Source organism: Garra rufa, chromosome 10, assembly GCF_049309525.1.
Source record: "Garra rufa chromosome 10, GarRuf1.0, whole genome shotgun sequence".
NCBI lineage: Eukaryota > Metazoa > Chordata > Actinopteri > Cypriniformes > Cyprinidae > Garra > Garra rufa.
In genome coordinates, this window is record NC_133370.1 from 1,989,359 (window position 1) to 2,006,986 (window position 17,628).

Genomic DNA, 17,628 nt, shown 5'->3' on the forward strand with positions numbered 1-17,628 from the left:
AGTGAGTTCGTGGTTAAAACAAGAAACTTATTTCAAAGTGAAAATTTTATATTGGCAGATATTTGTTCTTTGGCATGAACTCACTTAATTGGATAATTTCTCAGAAAATAAGCTTTAATATCTTGCATGTTGATATAAGAGTTTTAAATATTTGTAATAACATATATGTAAATGAATGTATATCAATAGAAAATGTTATAAAATTAAATCGCAAATAAACACTAGATTTTATCACTGTCCAATGGAAACACCTTTGCTTTTTCAAAATGAACTTATATCTTAGCTTCTTTTTGTAAAAGCATGAAATATGTGTGATGAATTCCCTAAAACAATGGAATCGTGTATCTTTCAATGTGCATTAAAAAGGTTTTAAAAAGTCTTCATCTGTCCTTCCACAAACGAAACCCTTAAAAAGATCTTAAATCAGTCAGAAAGTCTTGCATTGATGGAGTCGTGGCATTAAATGTTGCATGCACTGCAAAAAATAAAATCTTTCTTTTGCCCTGTCTCCCAGATCTAAACATCCTTAAATCCAGATGTTTTAAGGATTATGAGATGCAAAAGTAAGATATCAAGTCTTGTATTCTGAGAAATGAACAAAATGAAGTGAGTTTATGTTTAAAACAAGAATCTGTTTTGATCTTGTTTTAATCATAAACTCATTTGTAGCACTTACTAAAAATAAAATAAGGCTTGTTTTGTTCTGTCATTTCGCATTTCGAGTAAGTGCATGTTCATTTAAGAGTTCTTAGATATTTGCAATGGAATACAATATTTGTAAGAAAATGTATTTATCGTTCTGACGGAAATGCATGTAGTTTCATGCACTTTGCTCATTGGCTTCAAAGTCAATCATGATTTTATCTTGTTTCTAGCTGAAGTCTAATTTCAGTTTGAGAAACCTCAGTTCAGGAAGTGTTTGCAGTTTATTTCTGTTATAGATATCTGAAAGTGTATCGGTTCCCCTTTCAGTATCCAGATGACGAACCACAGTTTCACAGATAACCATGCACCACACATGAACTCCTCTATCTGTTGCATTTACAATTAAAACAAAGTTAGGGACATTTTAATGAAAACAAATGCAAATGTGCACAGATAAATCATTCACATCCACACCACAAAACCAGTCTTAAGTCGCTGGGGTATATTTGTAGCAATAGCCAAAAATACATTGTATGGGTCAAAATTATTATTTTTCTTTAATGCCAAAAATCATTAGGAAATTAAGTAAAGATCATGTTCCATGAAGATTTTTTGTAAAATTCCTACTGTAAATGTATCAAAATGTAATTTTTGATTAGTAATATGCATTGTTAAGAACTTAATTTGGACAACTTTAAAGGTGATTTTCTCAGTATTTTAAATTTTTTTCAACCTTCAATTCCAGATTTTCAAATAGATGTATCTCGGCCAAATATTGCCGTATCCTAACAAACCATACATCAATAGAAAGCTTACAGGAATACATCTCAGTTTTGTAAAATGTAACCTTATGACTGGTTTTGTGGTCCAGGGTCACATATAACAATGAAAACAGATTCTCAGAGCACAAGTATAGCTCAAATATATAAAGACTTTTTTTAAATGTCGTCAAGTACACTTAAATGTAATTTCTAAGTACATAAAAAGTAGACTGAAAGTACTTTCCTATTTTAGTTTAAAAGAAGTGTACTAATAGCACACTTGAATAAACTACTTTCTTATAAGGGGATGGCAGAATATTATGTGCTCTTTTGTGTTTATCGCACATTCTGGGTGTGTTCAGTTTTGTCAAGATTGATGGAGCAGATAGCTTGATGAGCGAGACTGAGAGGAAATAGAGCTGCTGCAGTGAAACACAGAGGACGTTTGACTGACCTGCGCTCGCGCCATTAAAAGTAATGAGGGTCCATGTGTCAATAATTCAACAGGGCTTGAGTTACAGACACTCGTAGCGTCAGCGCATTACAGACCTGATGAGCTGAGAATCTGAAGCTGAGCTCCAGTCCACCCAAACAGAAGCGTTTGATGATTTACTCACCCTCAAGACTGTTCAAGATGTAGATGAGTTTATTTCTTCATCAGATTGTAGATCAATGTCTCACCAATGGATCCTTTGCAGTGAATGGGTGCCGTCAGAATGAGAGTCCAAACAGCTGATAAAAACATCACAATAATCCACACCACTCCAGTTCATCAGTTCACATCTGAAATCCATTATAACGTTTCCTCTAGTGAAAAAGTCCATTTCATGTTGTCTCTCACTTCAAAATCCAGCCACAAATTTGTTTAGAGTTGTTTTGGACTGTAAATGATGCTTGATCTGTGCAGATTTCTCTTCTGATTCAAAATAAAGGTGCTTTAAAAGGTTCTTCACAGCGATGCCATAGAAGAACCATTTTTGGTTCCACAAAGAATCATTCAGTCAAAGGTTTTTAAAGAACCATCTCTTACCTTTTTATAATCTGAAGAACCTTCTTTTGCCACAAATAACCTTTTGTTCTTCAGATGTTAAAGGTTCTTTATGGAACCATTTAGACAAAAAAGGTTCTTCTATGGCATCATGAAGCACCTTTATTTTTAAGAGTGCAGACTACTTTTTCACTGGAGGAAGCGTTATTTTGGATTATGGACTTTTATTTGAGTTATAAATGTCTTGATGGATTTGTTTCGGTTTTTGTCTTCTCCAGATGTTAACTGATGAACTGGAGTGGTGTGGATTACTTGTGGATGTTTTAATCAGCTGTTTGGACTCTCATTCTGACGGCACCCATTCATTCCAGAGGATCCATTGGTGAACAAGTGACAGAATCACACATTTTTACAAACCTGATGAAGAAACAAACTCATCCCAATCTTGGACGGTCTGAGGATGAGTAAATATTCAGCACTTAAAATTTTGCGAGCAGTAAAATTTTAATGCTTTTTAAAGGGATCTTTTTTTGCTCATCAAGGCTGCGTTTATTTGATAAAAAAATACGGGAAAAACTGTAATATTGTAAAATGTTAATGCAATTTAAAATAGTTGTTTTCTATTTTAAAATACTTTAAAATATAATTTATTCCTGTGATGCAAAGCTGAATTTTCAGCATTATTACTGCAGTATTCATAATCCTTCAGAAATCTTTCTAATGTGCTGATTTATTATCAATGTTGAAAACATTTCTGCTGCTTAATATATATATATTTTTTTTTTTTGCAACCTGTGATACTTTTTCTTTCCAGGATTCTTTAATTAATAAAATGTTAAAAATAACAGCATTTATTTAAAATAGAAAACTTTTGTAATAACAAACACATCATTCAAAGTTTGGGGTCTGTACATTTTTTGTCTTTCCTTCTCTCTTTGAAAGAAATTAAGACTTCTATTCAGCAAGGATGTGTTAAATTGATAAAAAGTGATAGTAAAGACTTATATTGTTAGAAAAGATTTCTATTTTGAATAAATGCAGTTTTTTTTAACTTGTTATTCATCAAAGACTCCTGAAAAAGTATCACAGGTTCCAAAAAAATATTAAGCAGCACAACTGTTTCCAACATTAATAATAAAAGTAATAAATCAGGATATCAGAATGATTTCTGAAGGATCATGTGACGCTGAAGACTGGAGTAACGGCTGATGAAAATGCAGCTTTGCATCACAGGAATAAATTATATTTTAAAGTATATTAATATAAAAATCTGTTAATTTGAATTGCAATAATATTACTTATTATTGAATTTTTGATAAAATAAATGGAACTTTGATGAGCATGAGAGACTTTTTTTTTTTTGTAAAATCTTACTGATCCCAAACTTTTAAGTGGCAGTGCACTCCTTTAATACTTCCTTAATGACAACATCCTCCAGGAAGTGACATCATTTATTGGAGGAAATCCATCAGCACAACATCAGTGAGTATATCAATGGATCTGATGAGTTTTGTAATGTTTTGTGGTTTGTCTCACTTTAAAACATTCATCCTGTTTGTTCAGCTTAAAGAAATCAGTTTGATGCAGAAAATGTTCTCATGTAAAGTTATAAAAGTTCTCACCCAAAGCTAAAAGTTAATCCTAAGAGTACAGGAGTGTTTGTGTTCAATTGAACTATGCTTAAATAACTAAAGACGATGCCAATCATGTCACAGAGCTCTTTAATTTTCTCAAAATACTTGTTTCTTTCCTTTTAATGTTCCCTGTCCATTTATTAGTTCTTGAAAGTGAGTCAGAATGTGACCCTGGACCACAAAACCAGTCATAAGGGTCATAGTTTTGAAATTGAGATTTATATATCATCTGAAAGCTAAATAAATAAGCTTGTTGGAATAGGACAATATTTGGCTGAGATACAACTATTTGAAAATCTGGAATCTGAAAGTGCAAAAAAAAAAAAAAATCAAAATATTGAGAAAATTGCCTTTAAAGTTGTCCAAAAAAAGTTCTTAGCAATGCATATTACTAATCAAAAATGAAGTTTTCATATATTTACAGTACATAAAAGTACATTTAAAGGGCTTTCAACCAAAAAAAAAAAAAAAGCTTTTCCTAACCTTTGTGACTTGTTTTCTTTTGCAGAGCACAATGGATGTATAATAGAGTACACTGATTAAAAAAATTAAATTGATCGTTAAATATGTAATGGAATGTTGCAATAAATTATAAAAAGTACAATGAAATGTAAGCATAATAAGGCTTGAAATATATTTATTTTTCACGTAATCTGAAACAGGATGTGAAATAACTTGAAAAACTCCTTTAAATGTATATAAAACAATATAACTTGAGCACAAAACCAGTCATAATTAAAAAAATACAAGTATTTGAAAATCTGAGAGTGCAAAAAAAAAAAATCAAAAATATTGAGAAAATCACCTTTAAAATTGTCCAAATGAAGTTCTCAGTAATGCATATTACTAATAAAAAATTAAGTTTTAATATATTTATGTAACGTGATCTTTGCTTAATATCCTAATGATTTTTGGCATAAAAGAAAAATCGATATTTTTGACCCATACTATGTATTTTTGGAGTCCAGGGTCACATATAACATGAAATAATTTAATAGATGATGAAATGTTGCATTACATTCAAGTATGAAATGTAAGAATGAATGAACAAATAATTATATATTTCATGCCACATCGAAAAAGATGTGAAAAACTCCTTAAAATGAAAAATCTCCAGAAATATGAAATGAAATACACCTTAAAACAATATAAAACAACTAAATATGTGACTGTGGACCATAAAACCAGTCATAATGGTAATTGAAAAAGCCAAATAAATAAGCTTTTCATTGATGTATTGTTGGGCCATTCGAAAATCTAGAATCTGAGTGATGAATGAAGTTCTCAGCAATGCATATAACTAATAAAAATGTATATTTATGGTAGGAAATGAACAAAATATCTTCATGGAGCATGATCATAAAAGAAAGCATAAAAGAAAGGTTGTGATATTTTCAGCTCACACATGCATTCATTAAATGACTCATTTTTTGCGGTCATCAACTGGAAAACTCATATCTGTGAGCAAAAGTATGTGTGCAAACACATTATGATGTATTTATAGACATTTCCTCTTATAATACTGCCACAATCAGCACTTTATTGCTCTTCTATCAGCATAAAAAAAGCACAGTGGCACTGTTTAAAAGAGATTTATTAACAAAAAACAAGATTGGAAATTATGAGCATATAAATTATAAAATCGAAATGATAAAAGGAATCATTTCTAGCGCATGGAAGAATCACGAATCTCACATTTTCACTCTTACTTCATCACTTACAGGCATAATGGGTTAAAATAAACTGTATCTAAAGCTACAGGAAAGCAGTTCAAGCTGTTTCCTCATATTTTGCTGTTCAATGCCGTTTATGAGCACAAGACTGTGACCAAAACAAATGACCAGTCCTAAATAGCAGAATTAAATCTGCTGCGTTCTCAAAATGCATATTTATGAATGACACCATGTTTTAACAAATTAAACGAACACACTCTTAAAAATAAAGGTGCTTTAAAAGGTTCTTCAAGCGATGCCATAGAAGAACCATTTTATGTTCCACAAAGAACCATTTCTTTCTTACTTTTTTTATAATCTGAAGAACTGTTTGTGAAACGTTCTTTATGGAACAATTTTCTTCTATGGCATCCTGAGGTACCTTTATTTTTAAGAGTGTAGGTCAAATGTCAGCACAAAATTAAAATGAAAAAAAGTTAAAAAAATTAAATAAAAAAATTTGCACAAGATACTGTTATTTATTAAATTACTTAAATTTTGTAGTGCATTTGTAATTTAAGCAGATTTTAAATTTTAGTCATTCAATAATCATAGTTGAATATAATATTTATTAAATGATCTAAATTGTGTCGTGCATTTATGACCCTGGACCACAAAACCTTAAGTGGCATGGATATATATTTGTAGGTCAAAATTATGCCAAAAGGATATTAAGTAAAGATCATGTTTCGTGAAGATATTTTGTAAATTTCCCATCGTAAATATATTTTAAATTAGTAATATGCATTGCTTACAACTTTATTTGGACAACTTTAAAGGTGAATATTTTTTTTCTTTTTTCTTTTTTTCACCTATTAAATTTTTTCATGTTATATTTAACCCTGGAGCACAAAACCAGTCTTAAGTTGCATGGGTATATTTGTAACAATTGCCAAAAATACATTGTATGGGTTAGAATTATCTTTTTTTTGGTTTGTTTGTTTGTTTTTTTCATGCCAAAAATTATTATATTAAGTAAAGATCATGTTCCATGATAATATTGTGAAAATTTCCTACTGTTAACATTTCAAAACTTAATTTTTGATTAGTAATATGCATTGCTAACAAATTTATTTGGACACCTTTAAAGGCAGCTTTGTCAATATTTAGATTTACTCTCAGATTTTCAAATAGTTGTATCTCGACCAAATATTTTCTAATCCTAACAAGCTTATTTATTATTTAACCAATCCTAAGCTTATTTATTCAGCTTTCAGATAATGTATAAATCTTTTTTTTTTGACCCTTATGACTGGTTTTGTGGTCCAGGGTCACATTTGTAATTTTTATATTAATTACAATTATATGTTTTTATAAAATTACATCAAATGCATTAAATTACTTACATTGTATATTGCATTTTTTTTTTTTTAAAGAATGTACTTCTCAAATAATGAAAATAACATTCTTTAATAATCCTAAAAACTGGCTTTAAAATAAATAAAAATAACAAAACAGCATATTATAATGATTTCTGAAGGGTCATGTGACACTGAAGACTGGAGTAATGATGCTGAAAATTCAGCTTTGCATTGCAGAAATAAATTATATTTTAAAGTATATTAAAATAAAAATGTTATTTTGTATTGGCAATAATATTTTATTACATTATAATATTACCTTTTTCTGTATTTTTGATCAAATAAATGTCACTTTGATAAGCATAAGAGACTAATAATAAAAAAAAGTAAAAAATCGTACTGATCTCAAACTGTTGAGCAGCAGTGTATTCCTTTAATATAACTTTCAATCTTATTATTCATTTGTAAAACCACTTTAGCAAATAGCACTTCCTTAAGGGAAGATATTTTGTAAATTTCCTACTGTAAATATATTTTTGATTAGTAATATGCATTGCTAAGAATTTCATTTTGCCAACTTTAAAGGCAACTTTCTCAATATTTAGATTTTTTTGCACCCTTAGATTGCATCTCCGCCTAATATTCTATAATCTTAACAAGCTTATTTATTAATTAATCTATCCTAAGCTTATTTATCCAGCTTTCAGATAATGCATAAATCTTTGTGTTTATTTAATTTTTTTTTATTGATATGACAAAACGTATGACTGGTTTTGTGGTCCAGGGTCACATTTGTAATTTTTACAATAAGTACAATTATATTTTATTTTATAAAATTATATCAAATGCATTAAATTACTTACATTGTATATTGCATTTTTTTTTTTTTTTATTACAGAATGTACTTCTCAAAGAATGAAAATAACATGCTTTAATTTTCTTGGTGCAAAAATGTAATTTTTGATTTTGTGTTGACATTAGACCACTATACAGCTTCAGAGACACAAACTCAAAGCAGCTCAATTGTTTTGACTGAAACTAAAAATTGAAGGGCTTTATTGCTTTTTAGGTAAAAACTAGCTGCTACAAAACCTCATCAGTGCACTTCAGGTCAAACTACAGTTTAATGCGTGCAGGTCTGCGCATAAATCTTTAACATCAGTCATAAAAGGCAATAATTGTGCTGAAATCACTTTTACAAAGGCGGCCCAGTTTAACAATGACCTTGATTTGGGGAAGAAACTTTAATTGCAATTGGCTCAAACTCAGCAGACATTCATTACAGTAAATATCACGCATCTCCTCCATGACTCACATCAAAACTGAAAGGTTACAGAGGTCAGAGTATACAGTGATGGATACTGGCAGACTTTAAAACAAGAGAAATCTGAAGAAGAGAGTGTGTTCATGTGGGCGCTGGAGGCAGCGGAGGAAGACCACTGTTGACCTGGAAGCGTGTTTCGTCTGATATCCCATACTGCTCCAGCGGGTCCTGCAGCAGATCAGAGAACATCTTCTTTATTATTACTCTCATATTGAGGCATTAGCTGCATTCATTAAGTTGGCTTGAGAAATGCTATTTAAACTTCTTCTGAGGCTAACATTTCTGACCGCTGCTCCTCCTACAGCTTTAACTCTACAAACTCCAAACTCAGGCCAGATCTTCAGACTGATCTGACTCCAGCTGCTGCATCTTTTCTAACTGATCCGACTTACGGTTTTCCTAAAAATGACCATTAAAACTGGGAGAAATCCCATAGATTTAGCAACGATGTTAGCAACGTGCTAATCATGCTAGCAAAAGGCTAGTAACTTGGTAATCATGCGAAAAACGTGCTAGCAACTTGCTAATCATGCTAGAATCATGTTAGCAATGTGCTAATCATGCTAGCAAAAGGCTAGTAACTTGCTAATCATGCTAGAATCATGTTAGCAATTTGGTAATCATGATAGAAACATGCTAGCAACGTGCTAATCATGCAAGAAAAAGGCTAGTAACTTGGTAATCATGTTAAAAATGTGCTAGCAACTTGCTAATCATGCTAGAATCATGCTAGTATCATGCTAACAACATGTTAATCATGCTAGAATCATGCTAACAACATGCTAATAATGCTAAAATCATGCTAGCAACTTGCTAATCATGCTAGAATCATGCTAGCAACTTGTTAATCATGCTAGAATCATGTTAGCAATTTGGTAATCATGACAGAAACATGCTAGCAACTTGCTAATCATGCAAGCAAAAGGCTAGTAACTTGGTAATCATGCTAAAAATGTGCTAACAACTTGGTAATCATGCTAGAATCATGCTAACAAGTTAATTATGTTAGAAACATGCTAGCAACTGGTTAATTATACTAGAAACATGCTAGCAACTTGTTAATCATGCTAGTAACTTGCTAATCATGCTTAAAACATGCTAACAATTTCGTAATCATGCTAGAATCATACCAACAACTTGCTAATCATGCTAGAATCATACTAGCAACTTGGTTATCATGCTAGAGTAATGCTAGCAACATGCTAATCATGCTAGAAACATGCTAACAACTTGCTAATAATACTAGAATCATGCTAGCAATTTGTTAACCATTCTAAAAACATGTTAGCAACATGTTAATCAAGCTAGAAACATGCTAGAAATATGCTAGTAACATGTTAATCATGCTAGAAATATGCTAGTAACATGTTAATCAAGCTAGAAACATGCTAGCAACTTGGTAATCATGTTAATCATGGTAGTAACTTACTACTCATGCTAGAAAAATGCTAACAACTTGCTAATAATACTAGAATCATGCTAGCAATTTGTTAACCATTCTAAAAACATGCTAGCAACATGTTAATCAAGCTAGAAACATGCTAGCAACATGTTAATCAAGCTAGAAACATGCTAGCAACATGTTAATCATGCTAGAAACATGCTAGCAGCATGTTAATCATGCTAGAAATATGCTAGCAACATGTTAATCATGGTAGTAACTTACTACTCATGCTAGAAAAATGCTAACAACTTGCTAATAATACTAGAATCATGCTAGCAATTTGTTAACCATGCTAAAAACATGCTAGCAAATTTGTTAACCATGCTAAAAACATGTTAATCAAGCTAGAAACATGCTAGCAACATGTTAATCAAGCTAGAAACATGCTAGCAACATGTTAATCATGCTAGAAACATGCTAAAAACATGCTAGCAACATGTTAATCATGTTAGAAACATGCTAGCAACATGTTAATCAAGCTAGAAACATGCTAGCAACTTGGTAATCATGTTAATCATGGTAGTAACTTACTACTCATGCTAGAAAAATGCTAACAACTTGCTAATAATACTAGAATCATGCTAGCAATTTGTTAACCATTCTAAAAACATGCTAGCAACATGTTAATCAAGCTAAAAACATGCTAGCAACATGTTAGTCATGCTAGAAACATGCTAGCAGCATGTTAATCGTGCTAGAAATATGCTAGCAACATGTTAATCATGGTAGTAACTTACTACTCATGCTAGAAAAATGCTAACAACTTGCTAATAATACTAGAATCATGCTAGCAATTTGTTAACCATGCTAAAAACATGCTAGCAATTTGTTAACCATGCTAGTAACATGTTAATCAAGCTAGAAACATGCTAGCAACTTGGTAATCATGTTAATCATGGTAGTAACTTACTACTGATGCTAGAAAAATGCTAACAACTTGCTAATAATACTAGAATCATGCTAGCAATTTGTTAACCATTCTAAAAACATGCTAGCAACATGTTAATCAAGCTAGAAACATGCTAGCAACATGTTAATCATGCTAGAAACATGCTAGCAGCATGTTAATCATGCTAGAAATATGCTAGTAACATGTTAATCAAGCTAGAAACATGCTAGCAACTTGGTAATCATGTTAATCATGGTAGTAACTTACTACTCATGCTAGAAAAATGCTAACAACTTGCTAATAATACTAGAATCATGCTAGCAATTTGTTAACCATGCTAAAAACATGCTAGCAATTTGTTAACCATGCTAGTAACATGTTAATCATGCTAGAAATATGCTAGTAACATGTTAATCAAGCTAGAAAACATGCTAGCAACTTGGTAATCATGTTAATCATGGTAGTAACTTACTACTCATGCTAGAAAAATGCTAACAACTTGCTAATAATACTAGAATCATGCTAGCAATTTGTTAACCATTCTAAAAACATGCTAGCAACATGTTAATCAAGCTAGAAACATGCTAGCAACATGTTAATCATGCTAGAAACATGCTAGCAGCATGTTAATCATGCTAGAAATATGCTAGCAACATGTTAATCATGGTAGTAACTTACTACTCATGCAAGAAAAATGCTAACAACTTGCTAATAATACTAGAATCATGCTAGCAATTTGTTAACCATGCTAAAAACATGCTAGCAATTTGTTAACCATGCTAAAAACATGTTAATCAAGCTAGAAACATGCTAGCAACATGTTAATCATGCTAGAAACATGCTAAAAACATGCTAGCAACATGTTAATCATGTTAGAAACATGCTAGCAACATGTTAATCAAGCTAGAAACATGCTAGCAACTTGGTAATCATGTTAATCATGGTAGTAACTTACTAATCATGCTATAAACATGTTAACAACTTGGTAATCATGCTAAAATCATGCTAGAAACATACTAGTAACTTGCTAATCATACTAGAAACATGCTAACAACATATTAATCATGCTGGAAATCATGTGCTACTCATGCTAGAAACATGCTATCTATCTATATCTATCTAGCTATCTATCAAACATTAAGCTTTTAAAACTACAGTCGTGGCCAAAAGTTTTGAGAATGACACAAATATTAGTTTTCACAAAGTTTGCTGCTCAGCTGCTTTTAGATCTTTGTTTCAGTTGTTTCTGTGATGTACTGAAATATAATTACAAGCACTTCATACGTTTCAAAGGCTTTTATCGACAATTACATGACATTTATGCAAAGAGTCAGTATTTGCAGTGTTGGCCCTTCTTTTTCAGGACCTCTGCAATTGGACTGGGCATGCTCTCAATCAACTTCTGGGCCAAATCCTGACTGATAGCAACCCATTCTTTCATAATCACTTCTTGGAGTTTGTCAGAATTAGTGGGTTTTTGTTTGTCCACCCGCCTCTTGAGGATTGACCACAAGTTCTCAATGGGATTAAGATCTGGGGAGTTTCCAGGCCATGGACCCAAAATGTCAATGTTTTGGTCCCTGAGCCACTTAGTTATCACTTTTGCCTTATGGCACGGTGCTCCATCGTGCTGGAAAATGCATTGTTCTTCACCAAACTGTTGTTGGATTGTTGGAAGAAGTTGCTGTTGGAGGGTGTTTTGGTGCCATTCTTTATTCATGGCTGTGTTTTTGGGCAAAATTGTGAGTGAGCCCACTCCCTTGGATGAGAAGCAACCCCACACATGAATGGTCTCAGGATGCTTTACTGTTGGCATGACACAGGACTGATGGTAGCGCTCACCTTTTCTTCTCCGGACAAGCCTTTTTCCAGACGCCCCAAACAATCGGAAAGAGGCTTCATCGGAGAATATGACTTTGCCCCAGTCCTCAGCAGTCCATTCGCCATACTTTTTGCAGAAGATCAATCTGTCCCTGATGTTTTTTTTGGAGAGAAGTGCTTCTTTGCTGCCCTTCTTGACACCAGGCCATCTTCCAAAAGTCTTGTCCTCACTGTGTGTCAGATGCGCTCACACCTGCCTGCTGCCATTCCTGAGCAAGCTCTGCACTGGTGGCACTCCGATCCCGCAGCTCAATCCTCTTTAGGAGACCATCCTGGCGCTTGCTGGACTTTCTTGGACGCCCTGAAGCCTTCTTAACAAGAATTGAACCTCTTTCCTTGAAGTTCTTGATGATCCTATAAATTGTTGATTTAGGTGCAATCTTAGTAGCCACAATATCCTTGCCTGTGAAGCCATTTATATGCGACTGCACGCATTTCTTTGCAGGTCACCATGGTTAATAATGGAAGAACAATGATTTCAAGCATCCCCCTCCTTTTAACATGTCAAGTCTGCCATTCTAACCCAATCAGCCTGACATAATGATCTCCAGCCTTGTGTTCGTCAACATTCTCACCTGAGTTAACAAGACGATTACTGAAATGATCTCAGCAGGTCCTTTAATGACAGCAATGAAATGCAGTGGAAATTTTTTTTCGGGATTAAGTTAATTTTCATGGCAAAGAAGGACTATGCAATTCATCTGATCACTCTTCATAACATTCTGGAGTATATGCAAATTGCTATTGTAAAAACTTAAGCAGCAACTTTTCCAATTTCCAATATTTATGTAATTCTCAAAACTTTTGGCAACACAACTGTACTTTAAACTGTTCAAACTATTTAAAACTTTTCCAAACTTTCTGGCCCAGCTTTCTCAAGCCAACTTATCTAGTTAACATCAATTCCCTCACCTTGCCGGTCAGTCGATGGATTTCTGTGCGATAGTGGACCAGGTTCCTGCGCATGAATTCGTAACTGTGAACAGAAGCGGATTAGAGTTATAAAGCAGGAAAGGTGCGTCACGATGGGAAACGTCAGCGACACACACCTGGCTTTAACGATGGCATCGATCCACTCCGCACACTGCTCCTGAGAATCACATTCGAACAAATACTTCCTCTCGGCCTCGTCCAGAAACACTGGGAAACAAGCGAGAGTGATGACAGCTTTCTTAAAACTAATTCGGCTGGTTTAAATGCAAACCAAAGACGCTATCGGTGTGACTGAAGCTGCTCTCACCGATGGAGAACGCATGATCGTCTTCTCTCTCCACGCGACACTGTTCCAACAGCAGAGCGCCGATGGGCTGAAAACACAAACGAATGAAACTCAAACTAATGTGATCATGATGCTGTTGAAATTCAGATCAGACGCTGATTCATACTCACCTCATCCTCATCGGTCCGAAAGTAAAACAGGAAATTAACAATCAGTTTCACTAGACGCCTCTTCACTACTGTTGTGGAAAACAGAAGAGAAATCAAAGTCACATTTATAGACTTTTACTTTTAGATTGTCTTTCAGTTGCTTCAGTGCACATTTAGTTAATGTAACACATTTTTATTCTCTACTGGTGTATCTTCATCTTATATCTGGCGTTTTTATAAAGGTTGTTTTTACGATGAATTCTGAGAAGAAGTTTATTGTTATTATTATTTTCTCTTCTTTTTTTGAGTGTCAAATTAAGCCCAAATGAAAAAAAGGGATTGGGACTTTTAATCTTCAGAATTTCAGAATGAAATGGCGAGAAAAAAGTCACATCAATTCTGATTTTTTTTCCTGTTAATTCTGCATTTACATCCCCACAGAATGAAAAATTAAAAGGGTAATTGTGATTTTTTTTTAATATCTCACAATTCAGACTTTATCACACAGTACTGATTTTTTCTCAGAATTGTGAGTTTATATATTAGTTCTGAGTTACAAAAAGACAGAATTTAGAGAAAAAAAGTCAGAATTGCAAGATATAACCTTGTAACATCGTTGCAAAACCTTGCAATTCTGACTTTATTAAATTTACATCTCGCAGTTCTGTTTTCCCCCACAGAATAAAAGATTAAAATGGTAATTATGATTTTTTTAAATTTCACATTTCTGATAGTGAGGAAAAAACAAAACAGAATTAATGGAAAAAAAAGTCACAAAACATCAAAATTCTGACTTTTTTCCTTTTTAATACTGAATTTACATCTTACAATTCATTTTTTTCCCCCACAGAATAAAAAAATTTAAAGGGTAATTGTGATTTATTTTATCTCAATTCTGACTTTTTTTCTCGTAATGGCGACTTTTTATCTCACAATTCTTATATTTTTCTCAGAATTGTGAGTTTATATATCAAGTTAGAGTTCATATCTTGCTATTCTCAGAATAGCGAAGAAAAAAAAAGGCAAAACCTTGCAACTCTGACATTTTCCTCTTAATTTTAAATTTACATCTCGCTATTCTGCTTCCCCCCCACAGAATAAAAAATTAAAAGGGTAATTACAATTTTTTTATCCCACAATTCTGACCTTTTCTCATAATGACTTTATCTCACAATTATCTCACCGATTTCTTAAAATTTCTCAGAATTATGAATTTATATCTCTAGTTCATCTTGCTATTCTCAGAAAAGCGAAAATAAGGGAGTTATGTGGGAAAAAGTCAAAACTGCAAAATATAACCTTAAGATTGATTAAAACGTCACAATTCTGACTTTTTTTCCTTCTTAATTCTGAATTTATATCTCACAATTCACAGTTTTTTACCCAACTGAATAACAAAATAGAAAAGGGTATTTGCTATTTTTTTAGCTCAAAATTTTTATCTCACAATTCTGATTTTTTCTCAGTGAGTTTATAGTTTATAGTTCACAGTTTTGAGTTCATAACTTGCAATTCTCAGAATGGCAAGAAGAAAAGACAGAATTTTGAGAAAAAAGTCAGAATTGCGAGATATAACCTGGGAATTGTGAGAAAAAAAGTCACGAAACCTCGCAATTCTGACATTTTTGAATTTATATCTTACAATTCTGTTTTTTTTTTTCATTTAAAGGGTTAAAGTTCATTTATTTTATCTCAATTCTGACTTTTTATCTCACAATTCTTATTTTCATCTCAGAATTGTGAGTTTATAATTCAGTTCTGAGTTCATATCTTGTTATTCTCAGAATGGCGAGACAAAAAAACGAATTTTGTGAAATAAAAGTAAGAATTGTTGATTATAATGAAAGCCTTTTAGTTCTGTCGCGTCAAAAAAGCTTCAATGATTCCGATGTGAACGCTTTAGTTTTCCCCTTTAACTTAAATAGTTTATTATTTAATTATAACAAAATCTCAATTTCTTGAAAGTTTAGTTTATTCAGACAGGAGTATACTAGTTTTGTTGCGACACAACAGCTTTTTTATTATAACATTTATCGTTAATGACAACGCTTTATGCAAATACGGCAACAACCAATAGGAATGCGCGTTGTGGATATCACGTGATCCGCCTCCTGATGCGATTGGCTACTGCAGCTGAGTACGAACACTAGTGACTAACAGCTGTACTCGAAATAGCGTACTACTTTAACCGATACTGTCATATCTTTACAAGACAGAAACAATACGAGTAGTACGCTATATGCGAATGCTAACATCACACTAATCATAAAATAGACAGTTCTATGGTTGATTTTAACGGTAGCGGTCTCCTTTTACACGGTGTTGTTTTATACAAACTCCACAGATAACCCTGAGCTCATGCGGATGAAATGTTCCCCGCTTACCGTCTCCTTTCTTCGGGCCTCTCATGCCCAGCTCAGCCGCTCTCTCTGAGGGCTGGCGGCTCAGGAACACCAGCTCCTTCTCGTTGAATCGCATCTTCAGCTCTCTGACAGCAGTTTCGTCGCATTAAAATGCATTTTTAAGACAATAAACTGCAGTTTTCCTCTCAGAATCAGCGTCAGATCAGATACTCCTCATCCAGACTATCAGTCATACTGCTGTCGTGTTCAGAAGCTCATCTGATCGCGTCCTTAATGGCAAATGAAGTGAAACAAACGTCCTAAAACTCACACACACCCAAACACACTGAGAGATGCAGGAACTGAACTCATGCAGACGAAAGAGGGCGCTGATTTACCAACTAAAACATATAACACATAAAAGTGTTTTTCATTTTTTTATTTAATCAAAAAACCGAGTTTATCAATTAAAATAGCGTTTTCATGATGATTTTTGCGGTTTTAATTTTTACTATTTATTATTTAGAAGTTTTTCTGCTCACCAAGCCTGCATTAATTTGATCCAAAGTACAGCAAAGGCAGTAAAATTGTGAAATATTTTTGCTATTTGAAATAACTGCTTTCTATTTGAATTTGTTTTGAAATGTAATTTATTTATGTGATCAAAGCTGCATTTTCCGCATCATTACTGCAGTCTTCAGTGTCACGTGATCCTTCAGAAATCATTCTAATGTGCTGATTTGCCATTCAAGAAATATTTTATTATTATTATTATCAATATCTAAAACAGCTGAGAACTTTTCAGGATTCTTTGATGAATAGAAAGATCAAAAGATCAACATTTATCTGAAATAAAAAGTTTTTGTAACATTGTAACATTATACACATTATACAAGTCAAACGCTCGAGTCAGTTTAATTTATTTTCTTATTTATTTTTTATTTTTAGGAAAGAAATAATAGAAATTAATACTTCAAAAGTCAAAAGTGATGATAAAGACATTTCTAATGTTGCAAAAGATTTCTGTTTTCTAGATAAATGCTGTTCTTCTATTCATCAAAGAAACCTGAAAACAATCTACTCATCTGTTTTTAACATAATAAAATGTTTTGTTATTGTTTTGTTTTTATGAGCAGCACTTCAGCATATTAAAATGATTTCTGAAAAATGATGTGACACTGAAGACTGGAGTAATGATGCTGAAAATACAGCTTTAATTACAGAAATAAATTAGATTTTAAAATATATTGGAATAGAAAACAGATACTTTTGTGCTGTAACTTTGTATCTTACCATATCAATAAAGTTGCGGACTTCAAAATAACAGGAACAGGAAGTG

The 17,628-nt window shown here is 32.7% G+C and overlaps 1 protein-coding gene across 1 annotated transcript; it reads right to left on the reverse strand.

Moving 5' to 3' along the window:
* Positions 1–8,435: 8,435 nt before the first annotated feature.
* Positions 8,436–16,634, reverse strand: plekhj1 (pleckstrin homology domain containing, family J member 1). The gene is made up of 6 exons (XM_073849705.1): positions 16,332–16,634; positions 13,969–14,036; positions 13,820–13,886; positions 13,629–13,719; positions 13,492–13,555; positions 8,436–8,533 (listed from the first exon to the last, which is right to left on the reverse strand). Exons 1-6 carry the CDS (start codon positions 16,423–16,425, stop codon positions 8,447–8,449), a joined length of 471 nt encoding a protein of 156 aa, XP_073705806.1. The 5' UTR covers positions 16,426–16,634; the 3' UTR covers positions 8,436–8,446.
* Between the last annotated feature and the right edge of the window lie 994 nt (positions 16,635–17,628).

Excerpts from the sequence above, each read along its gene's own strand:
- plekhj1 (XM_073849705.1), bottom strand. The coding sequence starts at position 16,425 with ATGCGATTCAACGAGAAGGAGCTGGTGTTCCTGAGCCGCCAGCCCTCA. Across the intron at positions 14,037-16,331 it reads AGGCCCGAAGAAAGGAGACG|TAGTGAAGAGGCGTCTAGTG; the intron begins GTAAGCGGGGAA and ends TTTCCACAACAG. Across the intron at positions 13,720-13,819 it reads CGATCATGCGTTCTCCATCG|TGTTTCTGGACGAGGCCGAG; the intron begins GTGAGAGCAGCT and ends CTTGTTTCCCAG.